The sequence below is a fragment of the Miscanthus floridulus genome, chromosome 3, assembly GCF_019320115.1.
Source record: "Miscanthus floridulus cultivar M001 chromosome 3, ASM1932011v1, whole genome shotgun sequence".
Taxonomy (NCBI): Eukaryota; Viridiplantae; Streptophyta; class Magnoliopsida; order Poales; family Poaceae; genus Miscanthus; species Miscanthus floridulus.
In genome coordinates this window covers 57,630,870-57,649,725 of record NC_089582.1, presented here as the reverse complement: position 1 = coordinate 57,649,725, position 18,856 = coordinate 57,630,870, and the positions used below count along the sequence as shown (strand labels likewise).

Genomic DNA, 18,856 nt, shown 5'->3' with positions numbered 1-18,856 from the left:
CTCACGTGTATAGATCTGCTTGGTCACCGCCGCCTCTTCTCGCCACCGCCTTGGTTCCTTCAGCTAGGGTTTTGAGAGAGAGATGAGCTCGAGAGAGAGACGAGAAATGAGGAGTTGGAGACTAGGGGTGTCTTTCGTGGGACTCAACATAAGTAACAGCTTCACAAAGGGCACAATGGTCTCATCTCCATCCTGTTTTGCTTCATAGTTTGGTCAACCTATTCTTCAATGTCATGGAGCTGACAGAGGTGGCACACATGGCCAGAAAAATTTGCGCGAGGGACTAAAGAGGGGCAGCTAAAATTTCTGTGGTAGAGAAGGAATGAGAAACTTTTATAATGGCTCGTAGGTAAAAGTCTCAAATATCTATAGGCAAATATCTGATCAACAGTTCATTGCAAAAAGCACATTTACCGATATTTGATCTGCCAGCTATATCGACCAATCGGTTCAACGTTATTAGTATATTTATAACGACACACATGTGACGCTATATTAGTGTTGTGGTGTAGTGGGGCCTAATGAGATTGTGCATGATACGCCAAGGTCATATGCCCTGTTCGCTTGGCTTATAAGCCGTACTTTTTCAGCCAACGAACAATATTTTTCTCTCACAACAAATCAGCCAACAATATTTTTAGTTATGGCTTATCAGCCAAGCGAACATGACACATGGTTTCGTGAATCATGCCTTTTCTATTCTTTATTTAAGCCTAGATGATGGTGACGTATACAAATCCCATTACGCATTCATGTATGTGTACATAAAACCATGCACGTGTATAATAGTACAATATATACACAGGATAAAATAATAGCCCAGCTCGACGGCTTGGGACTTATGCGATCTGCGAGATGCCAATTCTTTCATAGCTTGTAAATGATCTCAATTTGATCTACCTCACATGTCATATAAGACAGTGGCTAGTAGATACATACCACGTAGGGTGTTTGACATTGTTGTAGAACTTTCTGCTTGACAACGGTGTATGTCAATGCAGTGCTGATTAGTTGCAGGTAGGGGTAGCAGATCCGTTCCGCTAACAACGTCGGAGATGTCGACGTCGTCGAAGTAGTCGTGACGTGATGTCGTGGTACAAGCACCGGCATCGAAGATCGGTGATGGCTTCAACGACGAAGTCAACGAAGAGCTTGTCGTGTTGATAACGTGTTATAAAACATGTTGCCAGCGGTTAGGACCTTCCCCTCTTCATCTCTCATGATCAATGCAATAGATAAAAGTAGAGAACAAATAGACACAAGATAGGAAAACTATTCTACATTTCTCTGAATATATTGGTAATTACAACATAGAACTTCCACGTATATATAGCTCTACCAAAGCCTAAGATTTTGATAAAAGCCTATATATGAACTAGGATTATGATTTCTGTGTTTTACAACACCATCCGCCGCCGGCCCGTCCGTCCCCTCCCCTATTTAAACCCCATGAGTGCAACCCCTCCTCCTACACAACCCGCCCATTGCAACACATCCGGCATCTCCTCCCTCTCCCTCTCACTCACTTTGTTTCGCCCATCCGTCTCTCTCGTCTCATACATACATACTCGAATACTCGATCCATCCATCCATCACATATCCACACACACACACCCATACAGAGAGAGAAACAGATACTAGTTTACAAGTAGTGAAGTAACTAGCGAGCTAGACAAGCTAGTGACCGATCACTCCATCGATCCATCGATGGCAGCGGCAGCAGCCGACGCATCATCAGCAGAAGCACCGCCGGCGCCGGCGAGCCGGGTGGTGTGGGTGAACGGGCCGATCGTGGTGGGCGCGGGGCCAGCGGGGCTCTCGGTGGCGGCGTGCCTGCGCGCGCGCGGGGTTCCCTGCGTCGTGCTGGACCGCGCCGACTGCATCGCGTCCCTGTGGCAGCGCCGCACCTACGACCGCCTGCGCCTGCACCTTCCGCGCCACTTCTGCGAGCTCCCCGGGATGCCGTTCCCGGACCACTACCCGGAGTACCCCACCAAGCGCCAGTTCGTCGACTACCTCAACGCCTACGCGGAACAAGCGGGCGTCCAGCCGCGGTTCAACCAGGCCGTCACGTCCGCGCGCTACGACGGCGCCGCGGGGCTCTGGAGGGTGCGCGCCGAGGACGCCGAGGACGCCAGCGCCGCCGCCACCGAGTATATTGGGCGCTGGCTCGTTGTCGCCACGGGCGAGAACGCCGAGCGCATCGTCCCGGAGTTCGAGGGCGCGGAGGACTTCGCGGGGCCTGTTTCACACGTCTCCGAGTACAAGTGCGGCGAGGCCTACCGCGGCAAGCGCGTCCTCGTCGTCGGGTGCGGGAACTCCGGCATGGAGGTCTGCCTCGACCTCTGCGACCACAATGCCCTCCCATCCATGGTCGTCAGGGACGCGGTGAGCACGCACGACACGACGCACCGACCACTACATCCATCACTCGATTATTTCTCTTTGGCTGACTCGATCGATTTCTTTCTCGGCAAGAAGGTCCACGTCCTGCCGCGGGAGATGTTCGGCGTCGCCACCTTCTCCGTCGCCGTCTTCCTCCTCCGCTTCCTGCCGCTCTGGCTGGTGGACGCCATCCTCGTCCTCCTCGCGCGCCTCTTCCTCGGCGACCTCGACAAACTCGGCATCCGCCGCCCTCCCGGGGGCCCGCTCGAGCTCAAGAACGCGAGGGGAAGGACCCCCGTGCTCGACATCGGCGCGCTCGCCAGGATCCGCTCCGGACACATACAGGTCGTGCCGGGGATCAGGAGGTTCTTCCGCGGCGGCGCCGAGCTCGTCGACGGCCGACGCGTCGCCGCCGACGCGGTCATACTGGCCACCGGCTACCACAGCAGCGTCCCTCAGTGGCTCAAGGTACAAACATGTTTATTAACTTCTTGCATGTCACATCCATAGTGCTTGGCTCACCTTTTTTTTTCATTCATTCATTCATTCACAATAACAACGGTGGTTAATTAATATATAAAAACCTCAACTTTCATAGGATTTTGATTGTTGAAGAAAAGAAAAATCTAAAGAGGAAATTATGCTAGCAACTAACTTTACAAACCATTTTTATGAGAACTTGATAAGAAGAGGATGCATTGTATTTGTACCGAAAAGGGCCTCGCTCTCGCTCTAAAAAGGCTGGATAGTGATGCCTAACAAAGCAGGGCTTAATTTCTAATGCCAATTTGACAGTTCTAAAGCCGTTAGGTAGTACTAAAAGTGCCATCCTCCATTCCTCTAAATACTTTTTGCTGTTATACTATATCATAAAGTTTTTTTTTTTAAAAAAAAACAGAACTTGCACTGTCCATCTAAATTGGGGCTCTCCTCTTGTGCTGCTCAGGGAAGTGATTTCTTCACCGAGGAAGGGTACCCAAGGGTGCCGTTCCCACACGGCTGGAAGGGGGAGTCAGGGATCTACTCTGTTGGCTTCACCAGGAGAGGCCTCTCCGGCGTCTCCTCCGACGCTGTCAAGGTTGCGCAGGACATCGCCGTGGAATGGGAGAAGCAAACCTCCACAAGATGATGATGACGATGATGATGCTAATGATGATGATGATGGATGCCCATCAACTTACCGATTGATGACCTCTCATGCATGCATGGACCTGCTAACTTCAGATATGTAGCTTGTCATCATGCATGCATGTCCAGCAAAAGTGCAAAACTTGACCTAATTTGGCCAAGAGCTGTCCAAGCACAAATTCAGAGATATATAGGTGATCGATCATCTTGGAGCAGAGAACGAAGTTCAGGGTAACCATAATAAACCAAGAAACAGAGGAGAAGCAAGCGCACATCGGAATACTACAGCAGCGGATCCAGGCTCCGGAGGTTCCGAAAACTGGAGAGCGAGCCTCACGGTCATGGATGCTTCATGCTTGGGCAATGGCAAGAAGGCCGGAGATATTGAGCGCGTCATGTAGAGCCCAGATTTTGCTGTACCCATGGGCCCTTGTATATGTACAGAGGAGTGTTATTATGTAGTAAAGTTGTGTATAGTAGTAGTAGTACCTTACCTCTAGTGGTTGGTAGAGTGTTAGCGTTGACATGCATGTGTACCATCTTGATGTTTATGTATGGAGTTGACAATGAGAATGACCTATTCTATTTAATTTTTTAAAACATTACAGTAACACCTAGCTCCAAGTTAAGTTGTGCTTTTCTGTTCTATTTGGGACCATGTTTCCATACTATTTGCAATCAGGAAAAGGAAAACAGAGATTATTCAAGGTAGTCTTCTTCCTAACCATAGAACTCGGTCACTTTAAAAATGTCCAAAGAGATTTGACACTGTTAGGATTTCATACGAATACAACTTCTGTAAAGTATCTCGCAGGATTGAAGTCCAAGTCTGTCTCTATCCTGCCACAAAAGTTCATCAAAAGTTTACTGCAATATGCAATTAATAAAGCAGGATAGGAAAAAAATATCACATTTTGTGTTGGATATATTGGCCATGTTCAGCTTACCATATAATCCGTACTATTCAGCTTATTTTTTTTAGCCGAAATAGTATTTTTCTCTCACAACAATTCAGCCAGAACAGTGTTTTTCAGCCAAGTTTCAGCAAGCCGAACGGGTCCATTATGGGCTTGGCCCGTATAATATTTAATAAATCAAATAAAACTCTATGGTATGTAACATTAAGCGTTGCAAGGTTTAATAGCGCATGGGATTTTGACTGAACGTTTACTCAGCTTATTTGATTGGAAATTATCCATCTTAATTGAGAAGTTGAGAAAATGATAAAGTAGTGCCACAGGCACGTGCGCGCCGCCGCCACCAGCCGGGCCGTGCCGTGGCGAGGTAGGCGGGCGGGCGGGTGTGGCCAGATTTTGCCACTTAATCCACATAATTATGGGAGTTTCTCTCCTTGATGGTGGAGACGAGTTGATCGCGCCAGTTACCGTCTCTCCGTGTCTTCGACTCCTGAATTCCTCCACTGGCTCTCTCCCTCCCCGCCCCAGGCATAAAATAGAAAGTCCTCCGTCAGTCTTCCCCTCCTTCCTTCGCTTCCGAGAGACCACATCTTAGCCGCCCTTTGGCTTCCCCGTCCCGTACCTCTGCGCGCACGAAGTAGCAGGAGAGCAGGTGCCTCCGGAACCCTCCTCTACCTGCGAACCTTGCACGGGGTGTGCGACGATTAGGTTTTTAGGGAGCGATTCCGTGACTACTCGTCCGACATCTTCTTCCTGGTGATCGCGGAACCCATCTTCTCCCTAGTGATCGCTTGCGGAACAGCAATGTGTCTTCTTTCCGGTGACCGTTTATGGGACTACACTGCGAACATCTTCCTGCAATGACTGCGGTCCATGACTTCGAGCAACGCACTATGTCTGGTGTGAATGGAGCCTCCGATGCCCTCGGCATGGGACCCTCCGCTAGGTACAATCTTAACTATCTGATTACCGTACTTTGCGTACTTACTATATCGATTGGTATGTCATACTTGCATGCTGTAGCATTTGTTAGTGATATACACATGCACATATATGTTGTTACGAACCTGCTGATGTTTTATTTCTGGATTAAATTAACCATGAAAATGCCTAATTATCTAACAATCTAAAAATCTAATGTTAGGCAATTTTCTGTCCGTGGTTTTGATGCTGCTTTGAAGCCGAATAATTTTGATGGCAAGAATTTCATGATATGGCGTACCAAGATGGTATTGTGGTTGACTGCTATGAACTGCTATCACGCCGCACAGGGGAAGCCTGAACAATTTACTCTTGAGGAGGAGCAAAAATTCTTGGTTGCCGATACCCTGTTTTAAGATGCTGTGATTAGTGCACTTCATAGTAAGTATGAGAAAAACTACATATCTTGCACATCAGGCAAAGAGTTATGGGATGCTCTTGAGGCAAAGTTTGGAGTTTCTGATGCTGGTAGTGAACTATACCTTATGGAGCAGTTGTATGACTACAAAATGATTGAAAATTGTTCTGTAGTGGAATAGGCTCATGAGATACAGGCGCTAGCAAAGGAACTAGAACATTTTTCATATCTGTTACCCGACAAGTTTATGGTCAGCGGTATAATCGCTAAGCTGCCACCTTCTTAGAAGGATTTTGCTACTTCTCTAAAACACAAGAGACAAGAGTTTAGCGTGGTTGAGCTTATTGGATCTCTTGATGTTGAGGAGAGGGCGAGAGCAAAAGACAACCATGGAAAAGGAGTTGAGTCTTCCACTGTCAATATAGTGTAGAAGAAAAACTCATTTGCATCCTGTAATAAAAAGAAGAACATGTAAGAGAACAATAATACAAAGCTTAAGCAAACTGCTCAGTTTAAGAAGAAAAACAACAAGAAAGGTGGATGTTTCTTTGTTTGCGGAAGTGATGAGCATTGGGCAAGTGCGTGCCCAGACCGTAAATATAAGCAAGAAACGAAATCAGCAAATGTGGTGATTAGCGAGATTGGAGGAGGAACATCTGGGTAGGGTAATTCTTTACCTTTTGCTCTTTCAGTTTGTCTTTCACCTGAGTGGTGGATGGATAGCGGTACTAATATTCATGTGTGTGCTGATATTTCTTTGTTTACTTCCTATCAGACCAGCAGGACTGGAGCCTTGCTGATGGGAAACGGTTCGCATGCGCGTGTTCTTGATGCTGGTACGGTCATTTTGAAGTTTACTTCGAGAAAGACAGTGCTATTAAAGAACGTGCAGCATGTCCCCTCCATCAAAAAGAATCTTGTTAGCGGTTCTCAAATGTGTCGTGATGACTTTAAAATTGTGGTTGAGTCCAATAAGCGTGTTGTGTCGAGACATGGAACATTTGTTGAAAAAGGTTATGATTGCGGTGGCTTGTTCCGCTTATCTTTACTTGATAATATGTGTAATAAAGTAGTGAACAATGTTAATGTTTCAAATGAGTCGAATATATGGCATTCACGACTTTGTCACATTAATTTTGGTTGTCTCACGCGGCTTGCAAATCTGAATTTAATCCCAAAATTTAACTTAGTCAAAGATTCTAAGTGCTAGGTGTGTGTGCAATCGAAGCATCCACGCAAGCCTCACAAGGCTACTGAGGCAAGGAACTTGCACCATTAGAACTCGTTCATTCTGATTTATGCGAAATGAATGGTGAATTAACTAAAGGCGGTAAACAATATTTCATGATATTTATAGATGATTATACTAGATTTTGCTACGTGTATTTATTGAAAACTAAAGATGAAGCATTGCATTATTTTAAAGTCTATAAAGCTGAGGTAGAAAATCAACTTGAGAAAAAAATCAAACGTTTGTGGTCCGATCGCGGGGGAGAATATGTCTCAAATGAATTTTCTGAGTTTTGAGCGGTGCATGGAATTATTCATGAGAGGATGCCACCATACTCATCGCAGTCCAATGGGATTGCAGAGAGAAAGAACCGCACTCTAATTAATTTGGTTAATGCTATGTTAGAGACTGTAGGACTATATAAGGAATGGTGGGGTGAGGCTATATTAACAGTGTGTTATGTCCTAAATAGGGTGCCCACAAAGAACAAAGAAATTACACCATTCGAGGAATAGGAGAAGAACAAATTAAATCTCTCTTACCTGCGAACTTGGGGTTGTTTGACAAAGGTAAATGTGCCAATAAACAAAAAGCGAAAGCTTGGACCAAAGACAGTTGATTGTGTTTTTCTTGGTTATGCTATTCACAGCGTGGGTTATAGATTTTTAATTATAAATTCTAGTGTTTCTGAGATGGTTGTTGATACAATCATGGAATCTAGAGACGCTATATTTTTTTAGAATGAATTTCTCATGAAGAATGCACCTACCACGATTGGTCATGAATTTATAATTCCCCATGAACATAAAAATTTTACTCCGATAGAACAAATTGAGGAACCCTATATGCAAAATCCTGAGGAGGATGACACTATAGTCACTAGAAAAAGTAAGAGACATAGTACTGCAAAGTCTTTTGGTGATGACTATATTTTATACCTTATGGATGACACACCAACGACCATTGAAGAGACATATTCCTCTTCTGATGCTGACTTATAGAAGGAAGCAGTATGGAGTGAGATGGATTCTATTATGTCTAATAGAACTTGGGAAATAGTTGATCGTTCCTATGGGTGCAAGCCTATAGTGGGTGTTCAGGAAAAAGCTTAGACCTGATGGTACTATCGAGAGGTACAAGGCAAGACTTGTGGCCAAGTGTTATACTCAAAAGGAAGGTGAGGATTTCTTTGATACTTATTCACCGGTTGCCCGATTGACTACAATTCGAGTTTTGCTTTCCCTAGCAGCCTCCTATGGTCTTATCATTCATCAAAAGAACATTAAGACAACTTTTCTAAACGGAGAGTTAGAGGAGGAGATCTATATGGATCAGCTGGATGGGTTTGTAGCAAATGGTCAAGAAGGCAAGGTGTGTAAATTATTAAAGTCATTATATGGCCTAAAATAAGCTCCTAAGCAGTGGCATGAGAAGTTCGACAGAACTCTAACATCTGCTGGCTTTGTTATGAATGATGCGGACAAATGTGTGTACTATCGGTATGGTGGGGTGAAGGAGTTATTTTGTGCTTATATGTTGATGACATACTAATCTTTGGATCCAGCCTCAAAGTGATTGAGGAGGTGAAGGAATTTTTATCTAATAATTTTGAAATGAAAGATTTGGAAGAGGTTAATGTTATTCTTAATATCAAGCTTTTGAGAGAAGGTGATGGTGGGGTAACTCTGTTATAATCCCATTATGTGGAAAAGGTGTTGAGTCGCTTTGGGTTTAGTGACTATGAACCTGCTCCTACACCTTATGACCCTAGTGTGCTATTGAGAAAAAATCGGAGAATAGCAAGGCATCAATTGAGATATTCCCATATTATTGGTTCGCTCATGTATCTTGCTAGTGCAACAAGGCCTGACATCTTATTTGCTATGTGTAAGCTGAGCCGGTTTGTGTCAAACCTGGGAGATGATCACTGGCGTTCTCTTGAGAGAGTGATGCGCTATCTAAAAGGTACTATGAGCTATGGTATTCGTTATACCAGACACCCGAAGGTGCTGAAAGGCTATTGTGATGCCAACTAGATCTCTGATGCTGATGAGCTTTATGCCACAAGTGGATATGTGTTTTCGCTTGGAGGTGGTGCTGTTTCTTGGAAGTCTTGCAAGCAGACTATCTTAACGAAGTCTACAATAAAAGCAGAACTCACAGTATTAGACACCGCTGGCTCTGAGGCCGAGTCGCTTCGTGATCTTCTTATAGATTTGCCGGTTGTTGAAAAAACCATACCGGCTATTTCTATGAACTGCGATAACCAAATTGTGATTATAAAGGTTAACAGTTCTAAGGATAACATGAAGTCTACAAGGCATGTTAAGAGATGACTAAAATATATCAGAAAATTGAGAAACTTCGGAGTAATAGCGTTGGACTATGTTCACACGTCTAACAACCTGGCAGATCAGTTCACTAAGGGTCTATCACGCAATGTGATAGAAAGTGCATCGAGAAAGATGGGTTTGAGACCCACTTGAAATTTACTATAGTGGTAACCTGTTCTATGTGATCGGAGATCCCGTGAAGTAAGATGGTGAAACAAGCTAGTAGTAAATTATGAGAAAAGATCCTTAGTAAGACTCATTTTCTGATGTATATCTTTCCTTTCTGTAAGGCGGGTTGTTTTTTATCTTAATGTGTTCCAAGTAGCTTGCTAAAGCCAAGATGTTGTCCTACAGAACATCTTTTGAGGAACACACCTATATGACAATCTATGAGATTTGGGTGATACCTAAATACTCATGAAAGGCACTGAAGTCTGACTTATATGCTTCAAATAGAGGGGATGTCTTTTGCAGCCTAGTATCAGCTAATGACTTTAGTAACATTCACCTCACACAAAACTATCAATTCAAGGTTTAGTTCATTGTTTAGTTGTGACTGAGTGAAACTATCGCTCTAGATGGATGTTCAAATTAACAGTCTCCATCGAAACACTGGTATATAAAAGAAATATGGTTCTGAGACTACTTTGTTACAAACCCTAGAGTTTGGTGGGGATTGTTGGATATATTATGTGCTTAGCCCGTATAATATTTAATAAATCAAATAAAACTCTATGGTATGTAACATTAAGCGTTGTATAGTTTAATATCGTATGAGATTTTGACTGAACGTTTACTCAACTTATTTGGTTCGAAATTATCCATCTTAATTGAGAAGCTGAGAAAATGACAAAGGAGTGTCACATGCGCGCGGACGCGTCGGCGCCGCCACCGCCGGCCGGGCCGGGCCGGGCTGTGGGCGTGGCGTTGCAGGCAGGCGGGCGACGAGCGAGCGGACGGGCGGGCGTGGCCAGGTTTTGCCACTTAATCCACATAATTATGGGAGTTTCTCTCCTTAATGGTGGAGACGAGTTGATTGCGCCAGTTACCGTCTCTCTGTGTCTCCGACTCTTGAATTCCTCTGCTAGCTCTCTCCCTCCCTGCCCTAGGCATAAAATAGAAAGCCCTCCGTCAGTCTTCCCCCCTTCCTTCGCTTCCGAGAGACCACATCTCAGCCGCCCTTTGGCTTCCCCGTCCCGTACCTCTGCTCGCACGGAGTAGCGGGAGAGCAGGTGCCTCCAGAACCCTTGTCCGCCTGCGAACCTTGCACGGGGTGTGCGACGTTAGGTTTTTGGGGAGCGATTCCACGACTGCTCGTCCGACGTCTTCTTCCTGGTGATCGCGGAACCCGTCTTCTTCCTGGTGATCGCTTGCGGAACAGCAATGTGTCTTCTTCCCGGTGACCATTTATGGAACTGCACTGCGAACATCTTCCTGCATCGACTGTGGTCCACAACTTCGAGCAACGCAATTTGTCTGGTGCGAATGGAGCCTCCGTTGCCCTCGGCATGGAACCCTCCGCTGGGTACGATCTTAACTCTCTGATTACCGTACTTTGCGTACTTACTGTATTGATCGGTATGTCATACTTGCATGCTGTAGCATTTGTTAGTGATATACACATGCACATATATATATTGTCACAAACCTGCTGATGTTTTATTTCTAGATTAAATTGACCATGAAAATGCCTAATTATCTAACAATTTGAGCATCCAGCAGCAACATGTCATTATCTAAAAAAGGGCAACATACACGTAACAAGTTAACGTGATTTCTGTCACGCACCTAACTGTTTATATTTTGTGTTTTGTGTGTTTGGCATATGTCGATTAAAAATTGTTACTAAAGTTCTTCACTTTGGAAGAAAAGAGAGCATTGAGCTATAGAGCATAAGTTCCTTCAGGAATTTCATATGATATTTTGCGTACGGTAATAAGAACCTATGTTTCTCCATTGCAAATTAATGGGACCAATATGCTGGTTTCGGTTTGGTTTTACTGAAAGGAGTGGCAGGAGTTATGCTATCCATTATTAAAAAGAGAGAAAAAAAAAGGCTTACAAAGTACGACGCCCGGCCGGTCCCAGATGGACTCGTTGACATATATGCCGTTCTAACGATGCCTGAACTTTAATCTAACTTTGTTGTAGTGAAAGAGCAGCATCATCGCGCTGGAATCCATGGATTACCTTTACATTACCTGGGGTTGCAGGGAATAATAAGGTTCAATACTATTCATCATTTGTGGTGGAAAGTCTAGTAGAGAACACCAGATCTCATCTGTGACAGTAATACCACCCCTGAGCAAATTGCTGAAGGACCCAATGAAGAAGGGTATGCATGTGTATTTTGCCTAAAAGAATATCCAATAACGTAGATCCACCATCTCACCTATATAGTGCAGATTAGAAGGCTCGAGGCTAGAGAGCTACTCGGCCTTGGCTCGCTTCAACAACCATGAACTTGAACACCTTTTTTTTGAAACGAGCCATGTAGAAAAGGTACTGATGATATTAAGTAGAAGAAAAGACATAGACTGGGTAGTACAACAAAGCAATAAGAGCAACCTCAAGGGGCGGAACCCAGAAAAAAAACGACGACGATGACAACTAAACCGAAAAACTGAGCTTGAACACTATGGTTAAGAGTTACTGTAATACTTTTAGTAATTGCTAGTCCCACACACTCTCTGACCATGTTTTTTCCCAAATCGTGTTAAAGCCAAGCTTCAGCACCTAGTTCTTACATTGATGGATTCTAAGGAGCCTGATCGGGGAATGTACTCAAGGGCTCTTTTGGATACACCCATTCCTCATGTGGATTGAGTTTCTCCTCAATCCAAAGGAGTTCCCTAACAGTATGATGCATGGTTCCACATTTTTGGTGACTATATATGGTCAGCCAACCTTTTTTTGGAAAGTATCGTTTGAAAGTATATTTACCCACTCTTTTGTGGCCAAACAAGTTTAATAGACAAATTTTGAATTGAAATGTATATGCCAAAAATTTTGGAGCAAACCTTGAACCTAACTTAAATCTCCGAAGATAAATTCCAGCTTACAGGTTGATCACCGTGTAGCACTCAAATCAGCCATTTTTGTGAAGATGGCAAGCAACCATGTATATATACGGTTAAATAGGCCAACGTACCAAGGGAAATAAAGCTGCTGGCATCCCTAAAGCATGTGCGAAATAACTCCCCGCGCTTGTAACGATTCCAAATTAAGCAAATCCTATTTGGGCGTGTTGTACTGTACGTACACTAAACGCTTGCGAAACTGAAGTCTGTACAAGCTCGTCGAGGCCACGGTGCAGAGCAGAGGAGGAGGCGCCAGCGCCATGCTCCCTATCAGTGGCATTATGGCAGTAGACCCTTGCAGGCCGCCTACAGGAAAGCGATGTGTCCGGAGCATCGGCATCGGCACAAGGCGTGCAGAGGCGCCCCTCCCACTCCCTCCCTCCCATCTCTTGGCGTGTCGTTTTCGATCGGTGGCCAGGCCACGGGAAGGATCGCCGATTCTAGCGTCGTTTTCCGAAACATCAACACGCCTTATAGCTGTGGCAATTCAATTAGGCGACTCCCATCCGGGGAGCTTTCGATATTCAGCGGCCGGGATACCTATGTCGACCACACCACATACATACGCTGCCAAGGTACTGACTGGTCTGGACAGGGGTCGATTACCCCGTGTCGCTGTTCAGAACAGTCAAACCGCCGTGAGATTGATTTTCCTTCGTCAATGTTCACCAAGTTGGTTTTGCCCCTATTCTCACACACAAGTGGAGGAGCTAGACCAAAATTTTAAGTGGGCCAACACTAGAGCAACTTGGCGGATCGATCGGCGGGCGATAGCCATATGCCCCGATGAGTGACGAGCAGTGGTGCATTGATGCTCTAAATGCAAACGAATGAGAAAGTCCGCCGCAATGAACGGTTTCTAGGGATGGCGAGTAGATGACGTGCTCTGATATGAGCGAGCGCAAGAGAGTCAGAAGAGAGACTAAGAGGGCGGTGGCGCCTTGGTGCTATGTTAGAGTGTGTTTGGTAGAGCTTATCAATCAGCTTCACAAAGCTATTTTCATCTTCTCTTGCCAAATGGGTTTGGGTGGAACAACTTTTCCCTAAAAGTTGTTTTTCAGCTCCTCTCACATGCGTGGTTCTCTGGGTGAAGCTAGGTGAAGCTGAAAATGTTAGTTTCTTCCAGCTTTCTCTCTGCTATCTTTCCTAAAAAGATGTTTTACCAAACGTTTATGAAAATAGATTTAGCTCTACTCGGTAAAGTTGTTTTTAGAGCAAAGCCATCAAAAGTTGATTCACTAGTGAAACTGAGTTATACCAAACAGACCCTTAATGTGTTAGGCTAATGGGCTCAAAGTTGAGCCATGGCTTAGCCTGTCAAAAGGCACCCACTCGGCCTTCTTTCTCATACTGTCTCACCATGCTGCCATAAGTGTCATTGCAGATGTTACATTGAAAGCATCTAGGCCCCTAGTTGGGTTTCGGTGATTAATGACAATACGAGATTACTATGACTAACGTGTGTTTTGTAGAGACAATTAAGTTAGGTCATGGTAATGGCAATTGATTGGGCAATCATGATGGTCATGCCTCTGACGATGGAAATCATTTCGGTTTTCAAAGGATGGACGACAAGATTAAGGATGGACTAGTTCTAAGTGTCGTTTGGTGTTGAAGAGACACTTAGAGTAGTTTAGAACTTTGTTTTTCCTTTGGCCGTACTATTAAGGGGGTATGAACTAGTAACTTGACGTATGTGAGTCTAGTGAGTTAGGTGTGGTGCACACTTGTCAAATCTAGCACTAGGTAGCTCCAGAGTAGCCCTAAGATTAATTGGAGCAAACTTCATTCATATATGATTTCGAGTTGGAAGTGAATGGAGGGTCAAATGACTGACCGGACGCTGGTCTGGTTGTGACCGGACGCTGAAGGGTGAGTCCAATCAGTTCATTTGATCAACTGGAGCTATCTGGTTGCGACCGGACGCTGAGTGAAAAATGACCGGACGTTGGGTGCCAGAGTTCAGTCAACTCCAGAGAGGTTCTAGAGAGGGAGATTCCTGATCGGATGCGTCCGGTCAGTGCTGACCGGACGCTGAACAGCGAAGTGACTAGACTCTGGGTGCCAATGTCCGATCAACATCAGTAAGGTTCCAGAGAGCAGTTTTCGTGACCGGACGCGTTGAAAGCTCATAGTTTGGTTTTGATGAATTGATGAAACCCTAAGTGCTAACCTAGTTTATTAAAGTGATCATGAGATAGGTAGCATATTCCAAGTGGTGAAGCAAATGAAGATCATGATATGATGATGATGATGTCATGGTAATGATCAAGTGCTTGGACTTAAAAAGAAGAAAGAGAAAAACAAAAGGCTCAAGGCAAATGTATAAGTGGTAGGAGCCATTTTGTTTTAGTGATCGAGACACTTAGAGAGTGTGATCACATTTAGGATCGATAGTCGTACTATTAAGAGGGGTGAAACTCGTATTGAAATGCGGTTATCAAAGTGCCACTAGATGCTCTAACTCATTACATATGCATTTAGGATCTAATGGAGTGCTAATACCCTTGAAAATATTTGTGAAAATATGCTAACAAATGTGCACAAGATGATACACTTGTTGGTTGGCATATTTGAGCAAGCGTTAGAAACTTCACCGGTGGACAGTCCGATGGTGCCACCGGCGCCCTATATAGAAAAGACAGTGTATCACAGAGTGGACCGGACACTGGACTCAACTGGACCGACGCGTTCGGTCAGTGATAGCAGTGAGCGTGCGGTTTTGGTCTCATGACCGGATGCTGGCGTGAGAAATGACTAGACGCTCAGGGCCTGAGTCCGGTCAGTATGACGTATGATGACATAGGCAGCTCGTAGGGTAGACATTGAGTGACCGGACGCTAGGTGAGTCCGGTCGATCATGATCGGACGCGTCCGGTCGTGATTTTTCGCTTCTGGTACCTTACTAGAAACGACCGGACACTGGTGTTGGTGCGTCCGATCACTACTTAAATATACTGATCACCGTTGAGATCGGGCGATCAGCGTTTGAAGCCGATGACATGTGGCAAGCATCGGGCGATCGGACGCAGGGGTCCTGCGTCCGGTCGATATGACTGGAGCATTCGGTCACCCCGTGTTGTGTCCAGTGAAGGGGTACAACGGCTCTATTTCATGAGGGCTTCTATTTAACCCCATAGCCGGCTCCAGCTCACTCTCTTGACCATTTGCATTGACATAGCAACCTTGTGAGCTTAACCAAAGCCCTCCCACTCATCTCCATCATAGATTCAACATCTTTGTGAGATTGTGAGAGAATCTAAGTGCATTGCTTGAGTGTTTGCATCTAGAGGCATTTGGTGTTCGTGTTTCGCTGCGGGATTCGCTTGTTACTCTTGGTGGTTGCCGCCACCTAGATGGCTTGGAGCAGCGAGGATCGTCGAGCTGAGGTTGGTGATTGTCTCTGGCACTGATCGTAGTGATTGTGAGGGGTTGTTGACCTTTTCCTGGCAGAGAGTCAAAAGGTACTCTAGTAAATTGCTTGTGGCTTGTGTAATCCTCATCTTGTGTTGGTTGTGCGGCACCCTATTGAGGGTTTGGCGTGTGATGACAATTAGCGCGTGAACCTCCAAGTGATTGAATCGCCACAACAAGGACTAGGTTGTCGGCAAGCAAGTGAACCTCGATAAAAAATCATTGTGTCATCATTTGATTCCGAGGTGATTGGTTTTCATTCTTGTGATTGATTGGTTCATTCCTCGACACGGTGGTATAATTGTCTTGCTTTCTCTCTTTACATTACCGTAAACTAGTTATCAAGCTCTTTAGTATAGCTAGTTGTGAGAGCTTGTTAGTTTGGTTAGTGTGGCTCTTTAGTTAGGCTTTGAGAGCACACTAACTTAGTGTAGTGCCATAGTCATTGTGTGGTTAGAAACAATAAAAACTAGAATTGTGGTGGGTGGCTTGCATTTTTAGTAGGCTAGCGCAACACTTGCTTTGCCTCATAATTGTCTAACCGGTTTTTAAGTGTTGTTGTACAAATTCTTAATAGGATATTCACCTCCCCTCTAGCCATTAGGACATTTCCCGCGTCTGGTCAGAGTCTGGTCAGAACATAACAGCTCTTTCTGACACAGTGGCAGGGATACCTGACCGGAGCGTCCATTCACCCTAACTGGAGCGTCCGGACACCCTGCAGAGTGATGACTCAGCCTCTAAACGTTATGTTTTGAATGAGGGGGTATAAATACAAACTTCACTCGTCCAAGGGAGGTCTCTTGCCCATTTGTTCAGCTGAGAAACACCCTTGAGAGTGCAAAGGAGAGCAAGAGCCTAGTGAGATGATTGAGATTTGAGAATCCAAGATTAAGGCCTCATTAGTGCAAGGAGAGTAGCAAGTGTGCATCTACCCTTCTCATTAGGCTTGTCGCGGTCAAGTGGGAGTTTATGCTTGTTACTCTTGGTGATCGCCATCACCTAGATGGCTTGATGGTGATTGGGAGTTTGGTGATCATCCGGCAGAGCTTGTGGATGACCCAACTCAAGTTGTGAGTGGATGTGGGCGATTCACCGTGATGGAGTATCGAAGAATTAGCCCATAGAGAGCACTTGATCCTTGAGCGGATCAAGGGGGAGCTACACCCTTGCGCCTGCTCCAACGAGGACTAGTGGAGAGTGGCGACTCTCTGATACCTTGGCAAAACATCGCCGCGTTCCTTTCCCTCTCTTTTACTTTAAGCATTTATATTTGAGCAATTCATTTCTTGTCTTTACATTCTTAGAATTGTCATGCTAGAGCAGGATTGAAACCTAGAATGTAAAATTTTTGTGCGGTAGAACAATAGAAACGCATTCTAGGCACAAGAGGTGAAGTGGGCTAAGTGTAGAGTTTAATTATTGCAAAGAATTTTAGAATTAGCCCAATTTACCCTCCTCTTGGGCATCTTGATCATTTCAATTGGTATCAGAGCCTCGTGCTCGCTAAAATTAGGCTTAACCGTCTAGAGAAAGATGTCCCATGGGGATGGACCTCCTCCTATCTTTGAGGGAGATGATTTTCCTTATTGGAAAATCCGCATGGAGGCTTATTTAGAAGCCTTAGATGTTGGAATACTTAGAGCCGCCTCTGAAGGATTCGCAAAACCAAAGGATCCCGCCAACCTTAAAGGGAGTTTCCAAAATGGAAACTCTAAATAAAGAGTAATATCACCCCTCACAAGTTAGACATAGAGTATACAAGGTATAAAGAATATATATAGAAGCTACAATCCTGCAACACAAAGTTAGAACAGAGAACAAATATATTCAGCACAGGCAGGAAATACCGGACGTGTTCGGTATGAATACCGGTCGTGTTCGGTATACATGATTTCTGTAGAACAGCCCCAAACTTGCTCCTTTCGATTTCTATCTTCAAGCCAAACTATAGGTACCTACTAGAGATGACAATATACACAGAGAACCTACACAAGAGCTAGAGCAACACAAATATCAAATGAAATGCGAATTGAAACACGATATTTGTTTTACCAAAGTTTGAACTCGTTCGAGTCCTACTCTCAGTTGAGGGGGCTGCGGGTGACCCAGCGAAGGTCAGCCCTAGAGGGTACCATGAAGGTCACTCTAGCCGAAGTCTTTTCCAACTCCTTTTCCTCCTTCCACTAGTTGATTCCGAGGCGGCGGAATCGACGGTTACAAACTTTCTGAGACACTCCACAATCTCTCAGGTGCTCTTCGGCGACGCCTAACCGTCTAGGACCGAAGAGTCCAAGAGTAACAAATGCAAATCACGAGATTGACAATATGCACAAGTGCTCAAGTGGTGGCTTGCTCTCTTTTTTAAATTCTCTCTTAACCCACAAATGGATTTTGCGATTTGGATCACACACTCACTAAGAGAGGGTTTGGGAGAGTTGGCAAGGCTCAAAAATGTGTATGTGTATCAGTAAAATCAGCAGCCTCCAAAGGTGGAGGCTTGTGGGTATTTATAGCCCCCTTGGAAAAACTAGCCGTTGGCATACCGGACATACCGGATACGTTCGGTATGACTTATACTGCGCCAATGGTAACTAAGTTACAGTGATGTTGTGAGGCATCGGAACTCTCGATGAATGCTAGAACTTCCGACTGTCGGAACTCCCGACCCTCAGCACATTTGAAAACCATAGTAACTGAGTTAAAATATGTAAGGTGTCAAACTCCCGATGCATGCTAGAATTCCCGACCATCGGAACTCCCGATACATGTTGGAACTCTCAACCCTCAAGGCTTTTGAAAACTAGCTATTGGCCTTTGACTGTCCATACCAGACATGTCTGGTATGACCACCATAGTGAACTCTCCAAGTCAGTTAAGCGCAAGACGTCGGAACTCCCGACCATTGCCAAAACTCCCGACCGTTGGAACTTCTGACTTACGTCGGAACTCCCTATGAACCAACCCAAGAACAACAGCATTACCATTGCTGGGCAAATACCGGACACGTCCGGTATCATTACCTGCCA

General features: G+C 45.0%; 1 protein-coding gene across 1 annotated transcript; it reads left to right on the top strand.

The window, feature by feature from the left end:
* Nucleotides 1-1,508: 1,508 nt before the first annotated feature.
* LOC136545803 (probable indole-3-pyruvate monooxygenase YUCCA9) lies at nt 1,509-4,103 on the top strand. The gene is made up of 3 exons (XM_066537776.1): nt 1,509-2,388; nt 2,482-2,853; nt 3,332-4,103. Exons 1-3 carry the CDS (start codon nt 1,708-1,710, stop codon nt 3,512-3,514), a joined length of 1,236 nt encoding a protein of 411 aa, XP_066393873.1. The 5' UTR covers nt 1,509-1,707; the 3' UTR covers nt 3,515-4,103.
* Nucleotides 4,104-18,856: the final 14,753 nt, after the last annotated feature.

Excerpts from the sequence above, each read along its gene's own strand:
- LOC136545803 (XM_066537776.1), top strand. The coding sequence starts at position 1,708 with ATGGCAGCGGCAGCAGCCGACGCATCATCAGCAGAAGCACCGCCGGCG. Across the intron at positions 2,389-2,481 it reads CCATGGTCGTCAGGGACGCG|GTCCACGTCCTGCCGCGGGA; the intron begins GTGAGCACGCAC and ends CTCGGCAAGAAG. Across the intron at positions 2,854-3,331 it reads GCGTCCCTCAGTGGCTCAAG|GGAAGTGATTTCTTCACCGA; the intron begins GTACAAACATGT and ends TGTGCTGCTCAG.